Here is a 19719-nt window from a genome sequence, read left to right on the forward strand (position 1 = left end):
ATGTTGTGATACTAAAAAATGATTTCAAGAATTACATTAAAGGTCTGTTTTGTAAATCCATTGTTTCCTAAGATGAAAACATTTCTTCTTTTTAAGAAATAATATTTTTTCGTCTTTTAAAAAAACTTTGTCGGCGGGGCGTGGTGGCTCATGCTTGTAATCCCAGCACTTTGGGAGGCTGAGGAGGGTGGATCACGAGGTCAGGGGATCGAGACCATCCTGGCTAACACGGTGAAACCCTGTCTCTACTAAAAATACAAAAAATTAGCCGGGCGTGGTGGCAGGCGCCTGTAGTCCCAGCTACTTGGGAGCCTGAGGCAGGAGAATGGCGTGAACCTGGGAGGCGGAGCTTGCAGATACACACAGGCAGAATATACATGTACTATAGAATACATTCATGGATGCAATGAGGTATGGTTACAGACGTTGGATTTGATAAGCAGAAACTGGGGATGTTGCATTTATACGGAGAAAAAAGCCCCCAAAACGTTTTCAAAGGTGTTTCATAAATGTTAATACTTTTAAATATACAATTCTGTGAATTATTTTTTGTTTTTACAATACAGGTAGGACAAAATATATTTCAAACAGGAGTTATAACACAAGCAGCTTCAAGTATTTTTTTTAACTTAACAAAGGTTAAGGATTTAAAGTAGAGAATGAGAGACTATATAACCATCAGTTATTACTTTCAACCCATAAATGCCTACTTATGATTCAGTGCCTAACATATATCCCAGGAGTTAGGTTTCAGAAATTCACAAATAAATTATTTCTTTCTCACCAACTTAAATATGGTAAGTCTTAAATAGATTTGGTTTTTAAAAGCAATTATTATCAATTTTAAAATAAATAGAATAGTATTAAATGGCTAAAAAACCCCTCACATAAATGAGGGAAGAAATGAAAGAACATCTTAAACATACAAATTAGTTTAATTTTTTTTTTTTTTTTTTTTTTTGAGATGGAGTTTCGCTCTTGTTGCCCAGGCTGGAGTGCAATGGCAAGATCTTGGCTCACTGCAACCTCCACCTCCCGGGTTCAAGTGATTCTCTTACCTCAGCCTCCCGAGTAGCTGGGATTACAGGTACGCACCACCACGCCCAGCTAATTTTTGTATTTTTAGTAGAGACAGGGTTTCACCATGTTGGCCAGGATGGTCTCAATCTCTTGACCTCGTGATCCGCCCGCCTTGGCCTCCCAAAGTGCTGGGATTACAGGCATGAGCCACCGCACCCAGCCAATATTTTAAAATTTCATTACTTTATTCAAAGTCACACAGCATGTTGTACAAAGCTGAGGTGGGAATCCAGGTCCTTCTGCCCTAGTGTAGAAACCTGGTGTGTAACTATAGGTAAGCCACTTAATCTCTGTAGCTCTCAGCTTTCAAATTCTGAAAAAGAGCAAGTGAAATGGAGCGATCCCTTTTTTTTTTTTGCTATAAATATAATGTTAAAATTAAGAACCATACAGAGTTAAATAAATGTTTCTCATGTTGACTGCCTTTATTCAACATGGCTCTGGACTGAAAAACATTCAATTATATATTTTAATTTATGGTTTCATTGAATGTCAAGTATATATTTTAATTTACATTTCACTGAATGTCAGAGAAGGGCAGATTCACCATAAAAAAGAATTCAATAAAGAATTACTGCCAGATGATTAATAAAACATGAAAATTTAGCCTCAATTTAATCCTAATCCTCTGCAGAGTTGACTCAGTTTTCTGTGGCCTGTTCAACTTCAAACACTCCCCATTTTCAAGTTTGCAATAAATTGCTCAAGAAATGAGATGTATGCTGAAGTTTGTATGTGGAATTCAGATGCCAAATTTTTCAAGATTTGATTTAAACAAAATCAGAATTTTGAATACCTAGCCCATAGAGAAAAAATGAAAGTTCCACCAAATCCTAGCATCGTTCTCCACACTAAATAAAATTGAAGAAAAAACAACTACTTCTCTTATTTTTATTGCTCCTTCCTTCAACTTTTGCTGAAATCAGTTTCTTAGTAGATTCACACATATCAGCTTCAATTTGGGAAGATGGGTCCACTGTTCCCTCAAATTCACTGTTTCTTCATCAGAATACATCACTTAAAATTGATTGAATTTTTATTTTATAATTAAAAACACTGATTCTTAGGTTGCAGATTTTATTTAATATCCTACTCAGTAGTAACTCTATGTAGATAACTTTAGCACTGCTTGCAAGTTTAAGACATTTATTCTTCCTCAGTCAAATCAAAAAGACAAATAACTAGGTATGATTTTTAAATTTTATAAAACATATTTAAAATAGCAGTATTTTAAAGATAAAAATTTTACATGTTAAATTCAAATCAACATAGTAACTTATTTATATCTTGTTTTTATTTGATAATTTAGACACAGTAAAATTAAAATATTTCTTTGGTATACTAAGTACAAATGACACAGATAAAATGCTAGAATCCACAAAGAAAAGTCATATGCCATCTATGCTCTTTGACAGCCTCTGTCATCAGACTGGTATGATTCACCTGCACAATCACAGTGCACTTTACCCTTGCATTGTGCTACATTCGCAGAACCATGTCCCATGAGGGCAAGGCAGCATGGTAACCAGGAAGGCTCAGCCTGAAATACTATACTTTTCCCTGACTTTTTCACTTTTTAACCCCAATTCTAACCTTCAATCCAGTATGCAAGTTGTAGCAAGTGAACAGTAGAAGAGAGGGAGTAAAATCTGTCAGTACTTCCCTAGGAATCACCACAAAAGCAGATTCTTTAACCTATCAAGAGATTCCTGAGCTGGCACGAGTAACTAGATTGAGCTCTAAGGACAGACAAGCTATAAACAGTGGACTTTTCAGATCCAATGGAAATTATACTGACAAATGCTAAGGTGTTGAGTCCATGGGCCTAGTGCACTGTGTAAGGTACTCTGCATGTATTAATCATTAAAATCTTCACAACCACATATTATTGTTAAAATCGTCATGAGCAAACCGAGGCACACAGAGGTTAGGTAACTTATCTAGCTAGTAATTGTCTGGGCCAAGATTAGCAAACATGTCCTGACTCTAGAGTCCTCTGCTCTTCACTGGGCCAGACCCTGTGCTGGGCTCACAATCACAAAGTTAGGGCCTGCTTGATGGTAAAGTCCATGGTTTACTCACTCCTAAGCAACCTGATCAAGTGAAATAAATGGCAATAAACCAAAAAGATCAATCAATTCCAAGCTAATACCAGTGACCAAAACATTCTTCTAAACTTGAAACCAGTTGTTCAATCTTTGCATTTCTTTCTTTAAAAAAAAATATCTGAGATGCCTGGAAGTTTACAACAATAATTTTTTTTTTTTTTTTTTTTTTTTTTTTTGCCTTGAGACAGAGTCTCCCTGTCTCCCAGGCTGGAATATAATAGCATGAACACAGCTCACTGCAGCCTTGACATTCTGGGCTCAAGCAATCCTCCCACCTCAGCCTCCAAAGTAGCTGGGACCACAGGTGCATGCCACCATGCTTGGCTAATTTTTTATTTTTTTTGTAGAGATGGGGTCTCATCATGTTGCCCAGGCTGTCTCGAACTCCTGGGCCCAGGTGATCCTCTCGTGTCAGCCTCCCCAAGTGTTGGGATTACAGATGTGAGCCACCACACCTTGCAACCATGAATTTTTCTAGGTCTTCTCCCCTTTACTTCTGGACTGAGAATTCTATATTCTCATTTTACAAGTCAGTCTGTGAGCCACCACACCCAGCAACAATGAATTTTTCCAGATCTTCTCCCTTTTACTTCCGGACTGAGAATTCTATATTCTCATTTTACTAGTGAAAATGAGGACAGGCATGGCCAAAGAACTTCACCAGTGTCTACAGTTAGTAAACTGCTTGAACCAGAAGAGTCATTTTGGTTCTCTGTCTTTTTGCTTTTCATCTCTTGCCTTTCTATCACTCTTTTGAGACTCAGGGCAGTAGGATCAGGTCCCGAGTAAGACCCTTTGACTTCTTGCTCCAAGCTTAAATCACAATCACACTTAATGACCTACCCTCTGCATCCCATAGCTACCATTTCAACCGGCAAATGTCATGTTATCATGACAAACAAGAGCCAGCAAGTGCCAAGCTCACAAATGCCCTGTAGGAGAATTAACCTGACGACTTTAAAAAATCCCAGAGGCAGTTTTCCTATTATGGAGGACTATAGGTTTCGTGAAAGGCCATGACTAAAAGGCTTCACTATTAGGAGGGTCTAAAGTCATATCTAGGGGGTACTGCCCACGCCTTCCCACCCCCAAACCTTGCTACCTGGGAAGGAACCTGAGAAATGAAGCCTCTGGGTAATCCTTGAAGAAACTCCAAAGCAAACACTGCCTGCAGCTTGGCACTGGCTTGGCACAGGTTCTCAGCAGCTACACCTCACCGGATAAACAATAATGGGATTTCTAACAGGGAAGGTGTGATGCTGGCTTCTTTCCTAGGGATCAGTCCCTAGTGGGCTGCAGGCTCTAAATATTTCATACATCTTGGCTTCTCCAGGCCTGCTTCCAACTTTTCCCTTCCTCAATTTATTATAAACACAAACACAAGATTTATTTCCTGTGTTGTTTTTACTACAGCTCTGCCTTTTGAGAATCCCTCACTGGCATCTGTGTGCCTTCCACATCAAGCTCACAGAACCATTGGCGACAATCTGATTTAATTTTAAAATATTTATTAAGCACCCATTGGCACCGAGCTCAGTTCTGTGAAGGATCCAAGAAAATAGAATGATTTAAAGTTTTATTCAAGAATAAAGGCCATGGGCATCTAAAGGAATTAAAATTGATATAAAATTCTAAAATAAACTGAATATAACTCAAAACTAACATGTATGGTATTGACACAAGTAATTTTTGATACATTTTTAAATACCTACTAATACTGTCTTTTTCCTCATAACTTTTCTTGCTTTTTTTTTTTTGAGGCAGGGTCTCACTGTGTTGCCCAGGCTGGAGTGCAATGGCACAATCATAGCTCACTGCAGCCTTGACTTCCCGGACTTAAAGGATCCTCCCACCTCAGCCTCTCCAGTAGCTAGGACTACAAATGTGCACCGCCAGGCCGGCTAATTTTTTCTATTTTTCTAGACACGGGGTCTCACTATGTTGCCTAGCCTGGTCTCAAACTCCGGGGCTCAAGCCATCTGCCCAACTCGACCTCTCAAAGTGCTGGGATTAAAGCCGTGAACCATCATGCCCAGCCATAACTTTACTTATTGCTTTGTTTCCTAGGGCAGTTATCTAACAGATTCTTTCAGGGGTGTAACATTATCAAAACGTCAAACTTTCAACCAATAAACATACAAGCTTAGAAGGTATTTCTGAAATCATTTTAGGAGAATATACAAACGAAGGTTGGAATCTACCTAGCTCACCTTTGGGGAGGGTGACCAGTGGCATGAGCTCCATTCTGACCAAACTGATGGGGTCCTGGAGGTGGAGGACCCGGAGGCAACATTCCCCCAGTGGCAGTGGCCCCCAAAGGCCCTGCTGGCTTCATCATACCTGCAAGAGAGGGGCATGAATTTAGAAGTGTATTAAAGTACAAAGAGAGATGAGGCAAAGTCATTAGGTTAAAAATGAAAACTAGGTGGAGGAGGAGGGAAACAAATGGATTAGAACAAAATCTCTTTCAAGCTTAACCATCACCTACAGACCTGTCAATACCAGGCTCTGGCATGAGTATTTGACTATCATAATGATGAAAGAGTAGAAAAGAAGGGAATCATTTTATCACTAAACAGAAACTAAAACAGAAAAAAATAAATTTGCATATGACAGAGGCACCTTGATAAAGTACATTACCACGCAAAGAATACTAGAACACGCAATGAACAATGGCAGTTAGATATCAGAAAATAAACCTGGAAAAAGCAGGAAGGGTCATGGTAAAGCATTCTAACTGTAACTAAACGGGACATGGGGGAGAACACTAGAAATGCCTTTCAATTACAGCACAACAAAAGCAGATGGGGAGTAGGGTCTATCTTTCTAAAAATCCTGAGCACTTCCTTCAGAGCTTAAAAATCTTTCCGGGATCCTAAATAGCTGGATGATAAACAGCTGGGGGACTGCTCACTCAGAGTCAGATTCATCATGCTTGCTCAGACAAAATATGGGACCACATGCAATTCATGGATGCTTCTGGGAATGTCTGTGTTTTCATTTATTAGCAGCTCTTCTTAAATAGAGACCTTTAAAGATTTCTCTTTGGAACTGTCTTCAGACATTTCTCTCTTTTCTTCTTGAGAAATTGCAGTAGAGGAGAGAAATCACTGGGCTTGGGTTAGAGTAGTTCAAGGCCCCACATGGTTACTTATTAGTTGTATGACCCTGGGCAAGAAGCTTATCTTTAGGGACCTCAGTTTTATTCCTGTAAAATGAAAGGCTTAGGCTAGATTACCTGAGACCTCTTCTAGCTTCTAGAAAGAACAAAAGAGAAAGGAAAAAAAGAGAAAAACTTCAGTTCTTCTATCTGCTGTCTCCACTTGCTTGTTTTTGCTCATTCGATTTACTTTTGACCATACCCTGCTCTCTGGCAAGGTCATCGATGACCACCTAGCTGCCTGCTGTGCACTCCTCCTTTTGACTTCGTCATGGTATTTCATATTAACATTTCCTTTATTCTGTTATATTCCTCCAGAAAGTTTATTCCCTCAGATAGAAAGGAATTGACTGATGATGTGTAGTCACCCAGGAAGAGTTTCTTATATTGTCATCATAATTGCTTTCGAGAGAATGCTTTCAGATGTTTGCGTAATCTAAAATGACAGGTACCTAGTGAAGTGCCGGTCTTCATGAATAATATTGAAACTTTTACAAGGTTTCCTCTCTTAAAATAGGACTCCTTAAACTGAGGACATTTTTATATTAATTCTACATAGTTTTACTTAGCAAATTCATATACCACTATTTTCAATAAATATTATCCTTATAGCACTACATTTTAATACAAAGTTCTAAACCCCAAACCCAGCAAAGTTAGAAAAACATGAGACTTGCAGTCACAGACAAGTTTGAATTTGTGACTCCGATAAGATACTATATTTTTCAGAGCTTCAACTTGTAATCCCATGTCATGGCAATAATATTCCCTAGCTCCAGGGATTGTTCTGAGAATTAAATGAACCAATGGATATGACAGTTTTTAAAACAGCTGTTTCATCTTCCCTGGCCATAGCCCCTGCTCTCCTTTCTTAAGCATTTTTATTCTAACAAAGCATATGTACCATAATTACAAGCACATTTATATTTTCATTTTAAAAACATTATTTTGGACAAAAGTAGGCAATTCACAATAGTAGCATTAATATATTTTCAAGTTAAATAATTACATGCACTACGAGAAGTCAAAAATATTCTTTTTTTTTTTGGTCTTTTTTTTTTCCTTTTTTTTCTTTTTTTAAATTTGCCTCACGGCTCTCCAAAACTATTCCCCCTTTAAAAAAAAATAAGTAGGATAGCAGCAATTTTCATGAAAACCCCTATAGACATGTCTAGAGAATTAAAAAAAAAAGCTCTGATATATGCAAGCAGAACTTTATACATCAATATTACTGTGCTCTCCCTTTTGTTCGGGAATCAACTCTATGGCAGTGATTCAAATCATTCTGTGGCATTCTCAAATCATTCTCATTATTATTCAACATAAATTTAAGATGCCTTTGAGCCATTTGAGAGAAGAGACAACCATGTAAACAAATCATTACAATGTCTTGTGATGACTGTCACAATATGCAGAGACTACCTAACTCCTCCTGGGGGAATTGAGAAGAGTTCAAAGGAGGAGGACTGCTTGAGCTGAATCTTGAAGGACAAGCAGGAGTTTTCTTCATATAGAAGACAGGATAAGGGATTCCAGTTAGAAAGCAAAGCTTGAGCAAAGACATGAGAGAGGATGGCACGATCAGGACAGGGGAAAGGCTTGGTGTGGAGAAGCTGGGAGGGAAAGTAGCCAGAGTGGAAGCTGTCCAGGTTGGCTGGGGTCAGACTGCAAAGTCCTATGTGTCACTTGCACTCCACCCCCAGGGCAAAGGGAAGTCAGTATCACTGATATCTGCAAAGTCATAGTCTTCCCCCAGCCATGTTATTGGCATTTTCAAAAGTACTCAAACACAAACAGAATCAGGTTCTTTATAGAGCAGTATGAGAATTTTAACAGGAAAGGAACACCGTGCAATGAGAATGAACTGTTCTTAGACACCCCCCACCAAAAAAAATCTAAGATCACAAGTTGGTCTCTCATACAGTGGCAGATACCATAGACCAGTAAACTCAACAATTCCAATCTCTTTCTGACTTGCTTTTCTATTAATATTAATATATGGTCTTGAGGTGGAAAAGTGAAAATTCCTAGACTGCCTTACTATTTGTTTTGCCATATGCTCTAAATTCAGCAAAGCAGCACACCTCTGGGAGACTCTGGCCAGCCTGGTGGCAGAGATGATTCTCCTGGGAGAGAAAGGTGGTGACTTCTGGTGGAATGGTCCTGCATGGGAATGTTCATCTTCATGGACCACATACTCCCAAGTCTGGTTCTCTGCCTTTTTCTAATGTTTTGTTTGCTTCCTGATACCCTTTAACAAATCCCTTTCCACTAAAGGGGACTGTTATCAGCAAAGGAACACTGACCAAACCACATCACAGAATAGCATGCCTTGAATTTGGTCTTGGACCTGACAAACTAAAACCAAAATTAAAAGCCATTTGTTGGGGGGAAAAATGTTTATCTAAAATAAACAAAGATAAACTTCCTATTATATGGGTAGAAGTGTAATGACTATGGTCCCTAAAGCACCGTGCTTGATGCACCTATATAAGCTCACTATTAGGAGCCCTATCACCATCCCACAGCCCCTGTTCTAGTTTCAGGATATTAATACTTTTTTTTTTTTTTTTTTTTTTGAGACAGAATCTCGCTCAGTTGCCCAGGCTGGAGTGCAATGGTGCAATCTTGGCTCACTGCAAGCTCCACCTCCCAGGTTCACGCCATTCTCCTGCCTCAGCCTGCCGAGTAGCTGGGACCACAGGCGCCTGCCACTATGCCCAGCTAATTTATTTGTATTTTTAGTAGAGATGGCGTTTCGCCATGTTAGCCAGGATGGTCTTGATCTCCTGACCTCGTGATCTGCCCATCTCAGCCTCCCAAAGTGCTGGGATTAGAGGTGTGAGCCACCGCGCCCGGCCTTACATTAATACTTCTTAACTCTCAGTCTCCAGACCAGTGTCCTCAAGCAAGGGCAATTTTGCCCCTAAAATAGGACATCTGGCAATGTTTGGGACATTTTTGGTTGCCACAACTCCCAGAAGGTTGGGGGAGGTACTGCTGGCATCCAGTGGATAGAGACCAAAGATGCTACTAAATATACCACAATGCACAGGATGGCACTCTGTTACCCTCCCCCAACAAAGAATTAGTTGGCCCCAAATGTCAATAGTGCTGAAGTTGAAAAACCCTGCTGCAGAGAGCAGTATGCCCAGCTGTAATTCCTTCTCCACACTTAGTAATGTGCTATGTAGCTTTCTAAAATGTGTATACATTGGATTGTGACCCTTCCCAGATTAAATCACTTCAGTGGTACTCTACTGCCCTTACAATAAAGTCTAAATTCCTTAAAATGATCCCACATTCCCCTGCCAGTGGCATCTCTCACCGTTCCCATGCTACTCCCCAGCCATGCCAAATGTCTTGCAAGTCCTGAAAAGTACCGCCTTCCAATCCCAGCAAACTGCTTCCTGACCTGGCCAATTCTCATTCATGTTTCAGGGCATTCTCTCCGGGAAGGAGCCCTTCCACCCTAAGTCTTGTTTAGGTGCCCCTGACACGTGCTTCCATACCACCCTCTACTTCCTTTACAATAGTACTTCCCCCCAAAATTGTCATTGTTAATTTTTTTAGTGCATTTCTCACTAGCTAAGTAAATACTATGAGGACTGAGATTAGGCTTATTTTATTAAGTGTTATATTACCACAATTATTTTGTTTGTCAAATAAATTGTTAAATTTGTGGCTGGGTGCAGTGGCTCATGTTTGTAATTTCAGCACTTTGGGAGGCCAAGGCAGGAGGATGGCTTGAGGCCAGGAGATCAAGACAGAACTGGGCAACATAGTGAGACCCCATCTCTACAAAAAATTTTAAAATTAGCTGGGCATGGTGGGCACACCTATAATCATAGCCACTTGGGAAGCTGAGGCAGGAGGATCATTTGAGCCCAGGAGTTCAAGGCTGCAGTGAGCTATAATTTCATCACTGCAATCCAGCCTGAGTAACAGAGCAAGACCTTGTCTCTTTAAAAAAAAAAAAGTGTTAGGGGCCAGGCGCGGTGGCTCACACCTATAATCCCAGCACTTTGGGAGGCCGAGGCGGGTGGATTACCTGAGGTCGGGAGTTTGGGACCAGCCTGACCAACACAGAGAAACCCCGTCTCTACTAAAAATACAAAATTAGCCGGGTGTGGTGGCACATGCCTGTAATCCCAGCTACTTGGGAGGCTGAGGCAGGAAAATCGCTTGAACCTGGGAGGCGGAGGTTGCAGTGAGCTGAGATCGTGCCATTTGCACTCCAGCCTGGGTAATAAGAGCGACACTCCGTCTCAAAACAAAAAAAAGTGTTAGTATACAGCACTAGCTTTACAAAAACACAATGAATAAGCATAAATGGAGATATGATAATGTGAGCAACACAAAGCAAGAGTTAGCACTGGCCAGATCTACAGTGGAATAGATACTTCAGAGAACCACAACAAGTTTGCTTGTGTCTGTCAGGAGACCAATAAAAGGGTCACTAAAAGGCTAGACAAGAAGACACGGGAAGACTGAAGATTAAGGTATCGAAGGTTATTCAGCAGAATATAATCAGAGATATAAGAGCTGGAGTAATTTAGTGAAAGTCTTAAATAATTAAACCAAAACACCATAATATGCATAGAAAGATATATTTGCAGAGAGTATAATAGCCTGGTTATTCACCTGATATTTAATATCCATTAAGTAAGGAGAAAGCAGTTTAAATTAAAGCATGAAGGATTTAATCCAACAAAGACAGCTTTTAAAAACACTGGTAAGGCCAGGTGCCGAGGCTAACGCCTATAATCTCAGCACTTTGCGAGGCCAAGGTGAGAGAATCACTTGAGCTGAGGAGTTCAAGACCAGCCTGGGAAACAAAGGGAGATCTCATCTCTACCAGCTACTTGGAAGCTAGGCAACAGTGCAAAACCCTGTCTCAAATAAATAAATTAATTTAATTTAATTAAATACTGGTAAATACCAGTGTTTTGCTAATGAGTGCTACAGTTTGTCATTCACTTCATTGAATAAACATTTATAATTAGCTCAATTTAACCATTCCACAGTGTATACATATTTCAAAACAATATGTTGTACATAATATATATGTATATATAATTTTTTATTTGCCAATTAAATTTTTTTTTTTTTTTTAAACAGCCATGAGTGCCTTCTCTGCTCCGGGAACATCTACTATAGGAACATCTATTATAACACAGTATGGCAAACAGTATAGAGGCCTGAAAAAGTATTAGAATACAAAAGGAGAATTCAAATTAGATTTGCATGGTATAAAAAAATCCCTCTGGCTCAGGAGTTGATGGTTTGGAAAAAGGCAGTATTGGAGAGAGGGTTAATAGTTACAAGATCATTTTAGTAATCCATGTAAGAGATGGATGGATTGAACAAAAAGAGTGACAGGAGAATGGAAAGGAGAAAGCAGGTAGGAAAGCTGTTTACAATCACTCCAAAAAGATTTGGGAGACCAATTACATTGGAGGAGATAAAAAGGAGGGAGAGGTTTTTTTGCTTGTTTGTTTGAGAGAGTCTCACTCTGTACCCCAGGCTGGAGTGCAGTGGCGTGATCTTGGCTCACTGCAACCTCCATCTCCCTGGTTCAAGCGATTCTCATGCCTTAGCCTCCCAAATAGCTGAGATTACAAGCATGTGCCACCACGCCCAGCTAATTTTTTTTTTTTCTATTTTTTTAGTAGAGACCGAGATTCACCATGTTGGCCAGGCTGGTCTCAAACTCCGGGCCTCAAGTGATCCACTTGTCTTGGTCTCCCAAAGTGCTAGGATTACAGGCATGAGCCACCACACCCCACCAAGTTTTGTTTTTTTGTTTTTTTAATAAAGTTTCTGGTATGGATCACCAAATAAATAATGCTAATGAGTGAGATTTGAAATGCCAGAAAACATAGGCTTCCATGATGAATATGGAATTGTTTTGGGCATGGTGACTGTGATGTGCCTCAACAAAGGTGGGCAACTGGAAATATGGGTCTAGGGCAAGCTTTTCCAACCCACGGCCCACACGCAGCCCAGGACAGCTTTGAATGTGGCCCAACACAAATTTGAAAACTTCTTTAAACCATTATGAGTTTTTTTGATTTTTTTTTTTTTTAGCTCATCAGCTATTGTTAGTGTATTTTATGTGTGGCCCATGACAATTCTTCTCCCAGTGTGGCCCAGGAAAGCCAAAAGACTGGATACCCCGGTCTAGACCTTAGGAGAGGCATCTGGGCTGGCAAAATAGATCTGAGAGGCAAGCACTTTCTGTGAATGATCCAGCTTAGGGAAAAATCTACAGAGTGGGAGAACAGTGGTGAACATGGAACACGGAGGGAGAAACAGCAACACTTAAGAGTCATGTAGAAGAATTCCTTCAAAAGAAATATCCAGAAAGCAACCAAAAAAAAACGGGCACAATGGCTCACACCTATAATCCCAGCCCTTTGGGAGGTGGAGGCAGGTGGATCACTTGAGGTCAGGAGTTCAAGACCAACCTGGCCAACATGGTGAAACCCCATCTCTACTAAAAATACAAAAATTACCCGGGCATGGTGGCGGGCGCCTGTAATCCCAGCTACTCAGGAGGCTGAGGCAGGAGAATCACTAGAACCCAGGAGGCGGACGTTGCAGTGAGCTGAGATCGCAAAACTGCACCCCAACCTCGTCGACAAAGGAAGACTCCACCTCAAAAAACAACAGCAAAAGGATAGTGTCATTGAAACCAAAGGAGAAACGAGTTTTGTAAAAATGAGAGTGGTAAACAGTGTCAAATACAAAAGAGGACAGACAGCACAATGTCTACTGTATTGAGAAATGGGACACTGATGGTCCTGGTGAGGGAAGTGGCAGCGTGGATGGGGTGGCAAACTGTGGAGTGTAAACTATGCTGAGTCATGGAGGGAAGGACAGGTAAAGGTGGAGGTCACCAAGCATAGTGAGTACTTTCTCAAGAAGATGCCTGTGAAGAGGGAAGGGTGAATAATATAGAGTGTTAAACTTAGGTGTGTATGCAATTTGTTTTTTGCCTTCTTGAGAGATCTGGGTATGAATCCTGGTGCTACTACTTGCTATCTGTGACCTTAGACAAGTCACATGACACCAGACATTCAGTTTTCTTAGCTGCAAAAATAATTTACTTCATAGCATTGTATGAGGATTAAATAAGACAATACAGGAAAAGCTTTTAGGGCCAGATTTCGATACATCATAAAAAGGAATAATTTATAATTATCATTATAAATAAATGCTGAGGAGAAATGAACCACCAGATAGAAACTGAAGGGGTTAATGGTTTCTACAGGATCCAGTAAGGCAAGATTATAAACATTCTGGAGAGGATGGACCTGAACAAGAAGAGGGATGCTTCATCTGGACATCTTTAAAATCTCGGGAAGAATAAATCATAAGACTGACTTTCCACAGGAAATTCACAATCTCAGAGCATCTTCTGCAGCATACTGTGTGTGGCTGCTAACATCAAGCCCCGCTACAGGGAGTCCTCACCCTTTGCTGATTCTGCACTATATACATTCTACCTAGCACAGCCTGGATCCCAGATATCTAAGCTAGTTCCAGTGAGCCCTGAGAGTTACTCATTGATTTATACATGGTCCATTTGTACAAAGAATTGTACAAAGAATTATCCTCACATATAACTGATGTACAGATTTATCTAGGGCCAATCCTAGATAAGGATATGTAAATTTAATTCATTTATAAATTTAATTCATTTTTTTATTCAATGTTTACAATAGCCTTACACCACTAATTAACAGCAAGAACAAGACTCACAGTAAAAATAAAACAGGAAGTGTTTGTTTTAGTCTATATTTAAAAACCAAACTTGTATTCCATGCAATAACCAAACTAGTGATGTAGAGTTCTGCTATGAGAGCCTTTTTCAAATGATCCTGTAATCTCAAGCCATTTCATTATATAATGATCATTCAATGCTTTCAAATCTCCTCTTTCAGAACATCTTGTCTCTGAGCCTGAGAACTGAATAATTGCATACAAGTCAAAATAACACACTTTACCTGTTGGAGATGCTGTGTGCGACGGATCCCCATAGTGCCCATAATGAGGTGGAGAAAGGCCTATTCCAGGCTGAGGCTGAGAATATGGAGGTGTAGCCACGTAACCTTGTTGACTCATTACGAAAATATCATTCCATAGGATAATTCTACAAAAGAAGTCTGCAACAGAGAAACAAGAAACATGTTACCAAGAGAGTTTTAGTTACGTAAAGCTATTAAAAATATAAACACTGTTATTACATGTTTATGATGGTTTGAGGAAAAGTACAGATATCAGGTACATGAGAAATCTTTGTATTATACAATATATCATTATCCCCTAAAAAGGATCTAACCATAGCTCTCTGAAACTCAGTAAATCACTTCAATAATCCTGGGCAAATTCTCAAGCATGAGACCTGAATAACAACTCGCACCCACTTTTTAAATGGAAGCCTGAAGCATCTCACAGATAGTCTCTCATAGTGTTCCTATGATTTTGTGCTTTTGGTTTCCATGGTCGCATTTCAGCACAGAGCACACCATGCCATTCAATTGACTGACCACCATAACTGCCAGTAGCCTGCAATCAGATGTTTTACGACATGTCTTTTTAGTGCTCCTCTAATTAATTATTTTAATCTAGTCATTAGGACAAAGAGAAATCATAGTCCAACAAACACAGCAACAGATAACGTTGATAATGGGCTTATTTTATGAGTTATAATTTGACCAAGCCAGGTGGTCACTATAACCACTTGAGTGTTGTCAGTGGTTTTTCAAAGGCGACAGAATTTCTTTCTAATTTAAATGATATCACATCTCTAAGAACATATGCACCTATATTTAAGGGACTAAGGAAAAAAAGTGTAATTTTGTAAGTGTGTAGGCACACACATCACAAATATAACAGACTCATCTTGATTTTTTTTAAATCTTGATTCTAATCAGAACCCAAATTTGCTTTAAATTTTCCATTTTTTCCAGGTTTTAACAAAATAAGAGATATTTCATAGGACTGATGTTTTCTTTAAAAAAATTTAAATACGACAGAAAATGCTTTGAATGCAAGAGAAGTGGGTTTTCATTCTATGTCTGCCATACTTAACTGTGTGACATGGAATGAGCTGAAGAACCTCTCTGAGCCTCAGTTCCTTCTTTTAGAAAATGAAGCCTTTCCAGATTTCCACTGATTCTACAATTTATCTCCAGTTTATTTGCCCCATACAGGCATATTCTTCCTTTTGTTCTTTTATTTGTTACAATTTAAGATAAGAGATCAGTGATACCTGCTAAGACTTAGAATCTGTCTATATTCAAGAAATAACATTTCAAATTAAAAATTTGAAGCCTAAAATTTGTGATTTGATTTTGTTTCCATATTAAACTATAAGTTTCCAAAATAAAAGCAACCATGTAAAAATATTATGAGACCATTTCCTTCTCCTGGGAGGGGGAGAACTGAAAAAGAGGAGAGAGGCAGGCAAAGGCCTTCTGGTCCACTTTGTTCCTGACAACCCTTTTTTCCTCCTCCCACTTAGCAGAGAGAGACGTGGCAGCCTGAGCTTTGGTCAAGCTCATCCAACCAAGAGCACTTAGGAAGTCGGCACGAACACACCTAAGTAGCAGCCTGTTGCTGAGTGACAGAAAAGAGAGGCTGAGATGGTCACTCCAAAGAACAGGAAGCAGTCAGGTCCCTCTGAACTGGTTCTCAGAGGAATCAGCTTCCTCACGCAACCCAGTTTGCCACGTCAAACTTCCTCACACAGAGCACCAAGTTAAAGAAACCTGACTCAGCTTCAAGCGGCGACATGGCAGAAAGCCACTTGGCATGAGCAGGCCTAGGATCAAAATCTGGGGAGCCACAACCCCAGAGCGGCCTCCTGGCTCACTGTCACCCAGCAACTCTAGCCAAGGTGCACTTCTAACCCTGAAACAAGTTCGTATTTGGCCAGATCAGTTTCACTATTCGGATGTCCCGAAGCTTCAAGATATAGTTGCCATTTTTACCATGAATATTTCTAACATTCCCTTCCTTCAAAAAAGGAAATTAAGTTGATAAGGAGACGAGAAAACCGCTGGCAATGACACTCGAATGGTGGCCACTGAGGATCCTAACCAGGCAGTTCCCGCATCCCAAGGCAAAAGGTGGGGGCGGGTAAAAAATGCCCACGCCCACCTCCTTCTCCCCCATCCCGCCGGCCCCACTATTAAACTGCACTAAAAGGCTAAAGAACAAAGAATGAGTTCTCCTCCCGCCGCCCCTGCCTCAGGTGAGCACCCGGCCTCCCGCCGCGTCCCCGGGCCGGGCGCCGCAACCCGCTCCGCTGTGCCTGGGCAGGGGCTGTCCCGCCTGAAGGCGTCCGCGGGTGGGAGGCTTTACCTGCTCCCGCTCCCGCACCCCGCGGGCTTCCGAGCGCTGGCGGCTCTGCGCCTAGTGCCGGCAGCCCTCGGTGGCCGTACTCCCGCTGCGATCGCTTCTCCCGCCGCGCCTCTTCCCCGGCCGGCGTTCCCTTAGCCTGGACTCACGCTCGGAGTTGCAGCTGGGCTGGGAACTGCCACGTCAAACCCTCTCTCGGCTGCGCGCCCCCAGCGCCGGGCTTGGACCCGCCGCCGCGCTCCCGCCTGCGCACGCGCACAGCCACCGGCCGCCGCGGGGCGGGGCCCCCGGGCTGAGCCAGAGAGCGGCCGAGCGACCTCCCGCTTTTCGCTTTTTGCCTTTTTCCGGTTTTTTGTTTTTTGGTTTCCTTTTTCCCGTCTTTTCTTTCCCCTCCCCCTACAGGTCAAAGCCTTTAACGTCGTGGCTAAATCAGAACCGTATTTTCTCGGCGCAGCCCCGTAGGAAGGAGGGGAGCGCGTTCATTCATTCTTCCATCAACAGGTTGCAGTTTCAGCTCTTCATTCATTACGTATTACTTAAATAACTAATAGTTCAGGTACTGCACTACCGTTACATACAGGAAAGTACACGATCTGGACCTAGGGGAAATTACCGTTTAAAGGCGAATCTGGCACGTGTACACGCACATTTGATAACGTACCCGTGCAATGCACTACAGAGGAAGGAACGCCCAAAGCAGCCCCTGGCAACGTGTAACGCGGGAGGAGTGGGGGGTGGGGGAGATGTCCCAAAAGAAAAGTGTGGGAAATGGGGTTTCCATTGATACTTGGGTTGTTAGCGTTGTGTATACTCCTTCTTCCGCATATTCCTTGTTTGTGAAGTAGGATGGCTGATCCCAGCCCCAAACAGGAATCTCTGCATGTAAAAGTACCCAGCGTTTAGCTCACCGTCCTGTGAGAAACCGCTCAGAAATAAAGGCAACCTATATGAGATCCGAGCTTACCTCTCTATCTCACCCTAAAATCAGGACCATCTGGCTGGTTTCCCATCATCTTTCATTGCTAAATAGGAAGACGTTCAGCCACCCCCAGGTTTGGTATAGCTACCACTTTGCTCAAACTTACAAAGTAAAAACCAGCCCGGTGTTGTTTTTAACATGCACTTTCTTCCGGGCTACAAGAAAGCTACTTGACAAATACCTTTACTGATGAACTGCCTAGGTAAAAACATACATGGGGATGTTGCTACTCCTGAAATGCTACATGAATTGTGCAGGAATTTTAAGTCATTTTAGCAGTAAAGATTTATGGTCCATTTTTCCCACTCTTATAAGTTTTTAAGGCATGGGGCAAGGCACAGTGGGTCACACCTGTTATCCCAGCACTTTGGGAGGCCAAGCAGGGAGGATTGCTTGAGGCCAGGAGGCAGTGAGCTATGATCACACCACTGCGTTCCAGCCTGGGCAACAGAGTGAGACCCTGTCTCAAGAAAAAGAAAAAAAGATTTTAAGGTGAGATATCCGGCCTACATCCAGCTTCAACACTGATCAGGTTTGAAAACCCACATTGAAATTTTTGTTTTAAATTGTTTCTTGTATTCTCAATGTGATGAAAATGTTCAGTGAAAGTTTAGGAAGTTTTGGCAGGTGTTGAAGCAGTACAGCTTGTAAAAGCAGTGAAAGAACTTGTCATATAACAGCTACATTACAAGGAGCGAGTGAAGCTATGATACAAAGATAGGAGAGAGTAAAGTCAGAAACAGTCACACCATGTGATGACCTGCTTGACTTGTTACCCCTATAAAACCACTACATTTGAATTGTAAATACATCCTCACCTCCTGCTCAGGTACCAAACTTGTCTGAAACCAGGACAATCTGTGGTTTCAATTCTAAAACAGTTTTTAATTCCTGAATGTTAAAGCTGGAAGGGACTTGGCTGGGCGCGGTGGCTCACGCCTGTAATCCCAGCACTTTGGGAGGCCGAGGTGGGTGGATCATGAGGTCAGGAGATCGTAGACCATCCTAGCTAACACGGTGAAACCCCGTCTCCACTAAAAATACAAAAGATTAGCCGGGCGTGGTGGCAGGCGCCTGTAGTCCCAGCTCCTTGGGAGGCTGAGGCAGGAGAATGGAGTGAACCCGGGAGGCAGAGCTTGCAGTGAGCAGAGATCACGCCACTGCACTCCAGCCTGGGCGACACAGCCAGACTCTGTCTCAAAAAAAACAAAAAATAAAATCTGGAAGGGACTTTAGAGATATGAGTATTCAACTCAATATTCAGTGAGAACTGAATTCAATTTAATCATCTAATGGATTAATAGACAGGTTTATCGAGAAAATTTAAAAGACTTACTAGTCATTTATAGCTAGTTGGAAGTCATCCCTTCCAATTCCAAAGCTCTTTTCACCTCCCTATGCTTTTTACCTTCTGATACTCTGATTTGCTGTTCTCTTTTAACTAGTTCTGCCTTTTTCTCCTGTGACTGCCTTGTATTCAAGTTCTCAAATAACTATTAACTGACTGCATAGTTCCACCAACAATTGGAGTTACTTATCATTAATCTCTTTTTTAAATGAAATGGGCTTCTGGTTTGCATCCTGCTTCTCTTGTCCTGTCCCCAAGTGCCCATGCCTTAGGTGACTAACTCCTAACCTTGTTCCTGTGATTGAGTCCCTGGCCTTCACCAGCCGTGAGGGTTGGCCTGGAGTCTCAGTCTTCCTTGATCTGACACATCCTGTTGCCACCTGAGCTTAGCCTCTGATGTTCCATATGTAATTAACTTAGTTTCCCAGGTAACCATGTCCTATTTGAAAGGTGAGGTCACAAGGACCTCACAATGCCCATATACTGGGGTTTTATGTTCTATGTTCAACTTTAAAAAGGAAAGAAAGCAGAGAGTCAACTATGCATAAGGCTATATACAGAGAGAAGGAATTTCCTGACAATACTTAAGATTTCTTCTAATTGGCAACCTTTTGAAGGTTATGATGCTCTAAGCATTTATGTAACTTACAAAGTTTGGAGGTTTCTGGTTCCA

At 41.3% G+C, this 19719-nt stretch overlaps 1 protein-coding gene across 8 annotated transcripts in view; it reads right to left on the reverse strand.

The window, feature by feature from the left end:
• Positions 1–19484, reverse strand: part of SEC24D (SEC24 homolog D, COPII coat complex component) — a 114387-nt gene extending 94903 nt beyond the window's left edge. For 2 of the 8 annotated variants that reach the window (XM_054554397.2, XM_024245892.3), the window contains exons 1-3: positions 16869–16984; positions 14361–14519; positions 5399–5528 (exon numbers count right to left, since the gene is read on the reverse strand). In XM_054554397.2, the coding sequence (XP_054410372.1) occupies positions 5399–5528; positions 14361–14478 (248 nt within the window). In that variant the 5' untranslated portion in view covers positions 14479–14519; positions 16869–16984. Of the gene's footprint in view, positions 1–5398; positions 5529–14360; positions 14520–16722; positions 17061–19334 lie in introns of those variants that run through there. The other 6 variants (XR_008524699.2, XR_008524698.2, XM_054554398.1 and 3 more) reach the window with 6 other exon arrangements.
• Positions 19485–19719: the final 235 nt, after the last annotated feature.

The sequence above is a fragment of the Pongo abelii genome, chromosome 3 (genome assembly GCF_028885655.2).
Source record: "Pongo abelii isolate AG06213 chromosome 3, NHGRI_mPonAbe1-v2.0_pri, whole genome shotgun sequence".
Classification (NCBI taxonomy): domain Eukaryota; kingdom Metazoa; phylum Chordata; class Mammalia; order Primates; family Hominidae; genus Pongo; species Pongo abelii.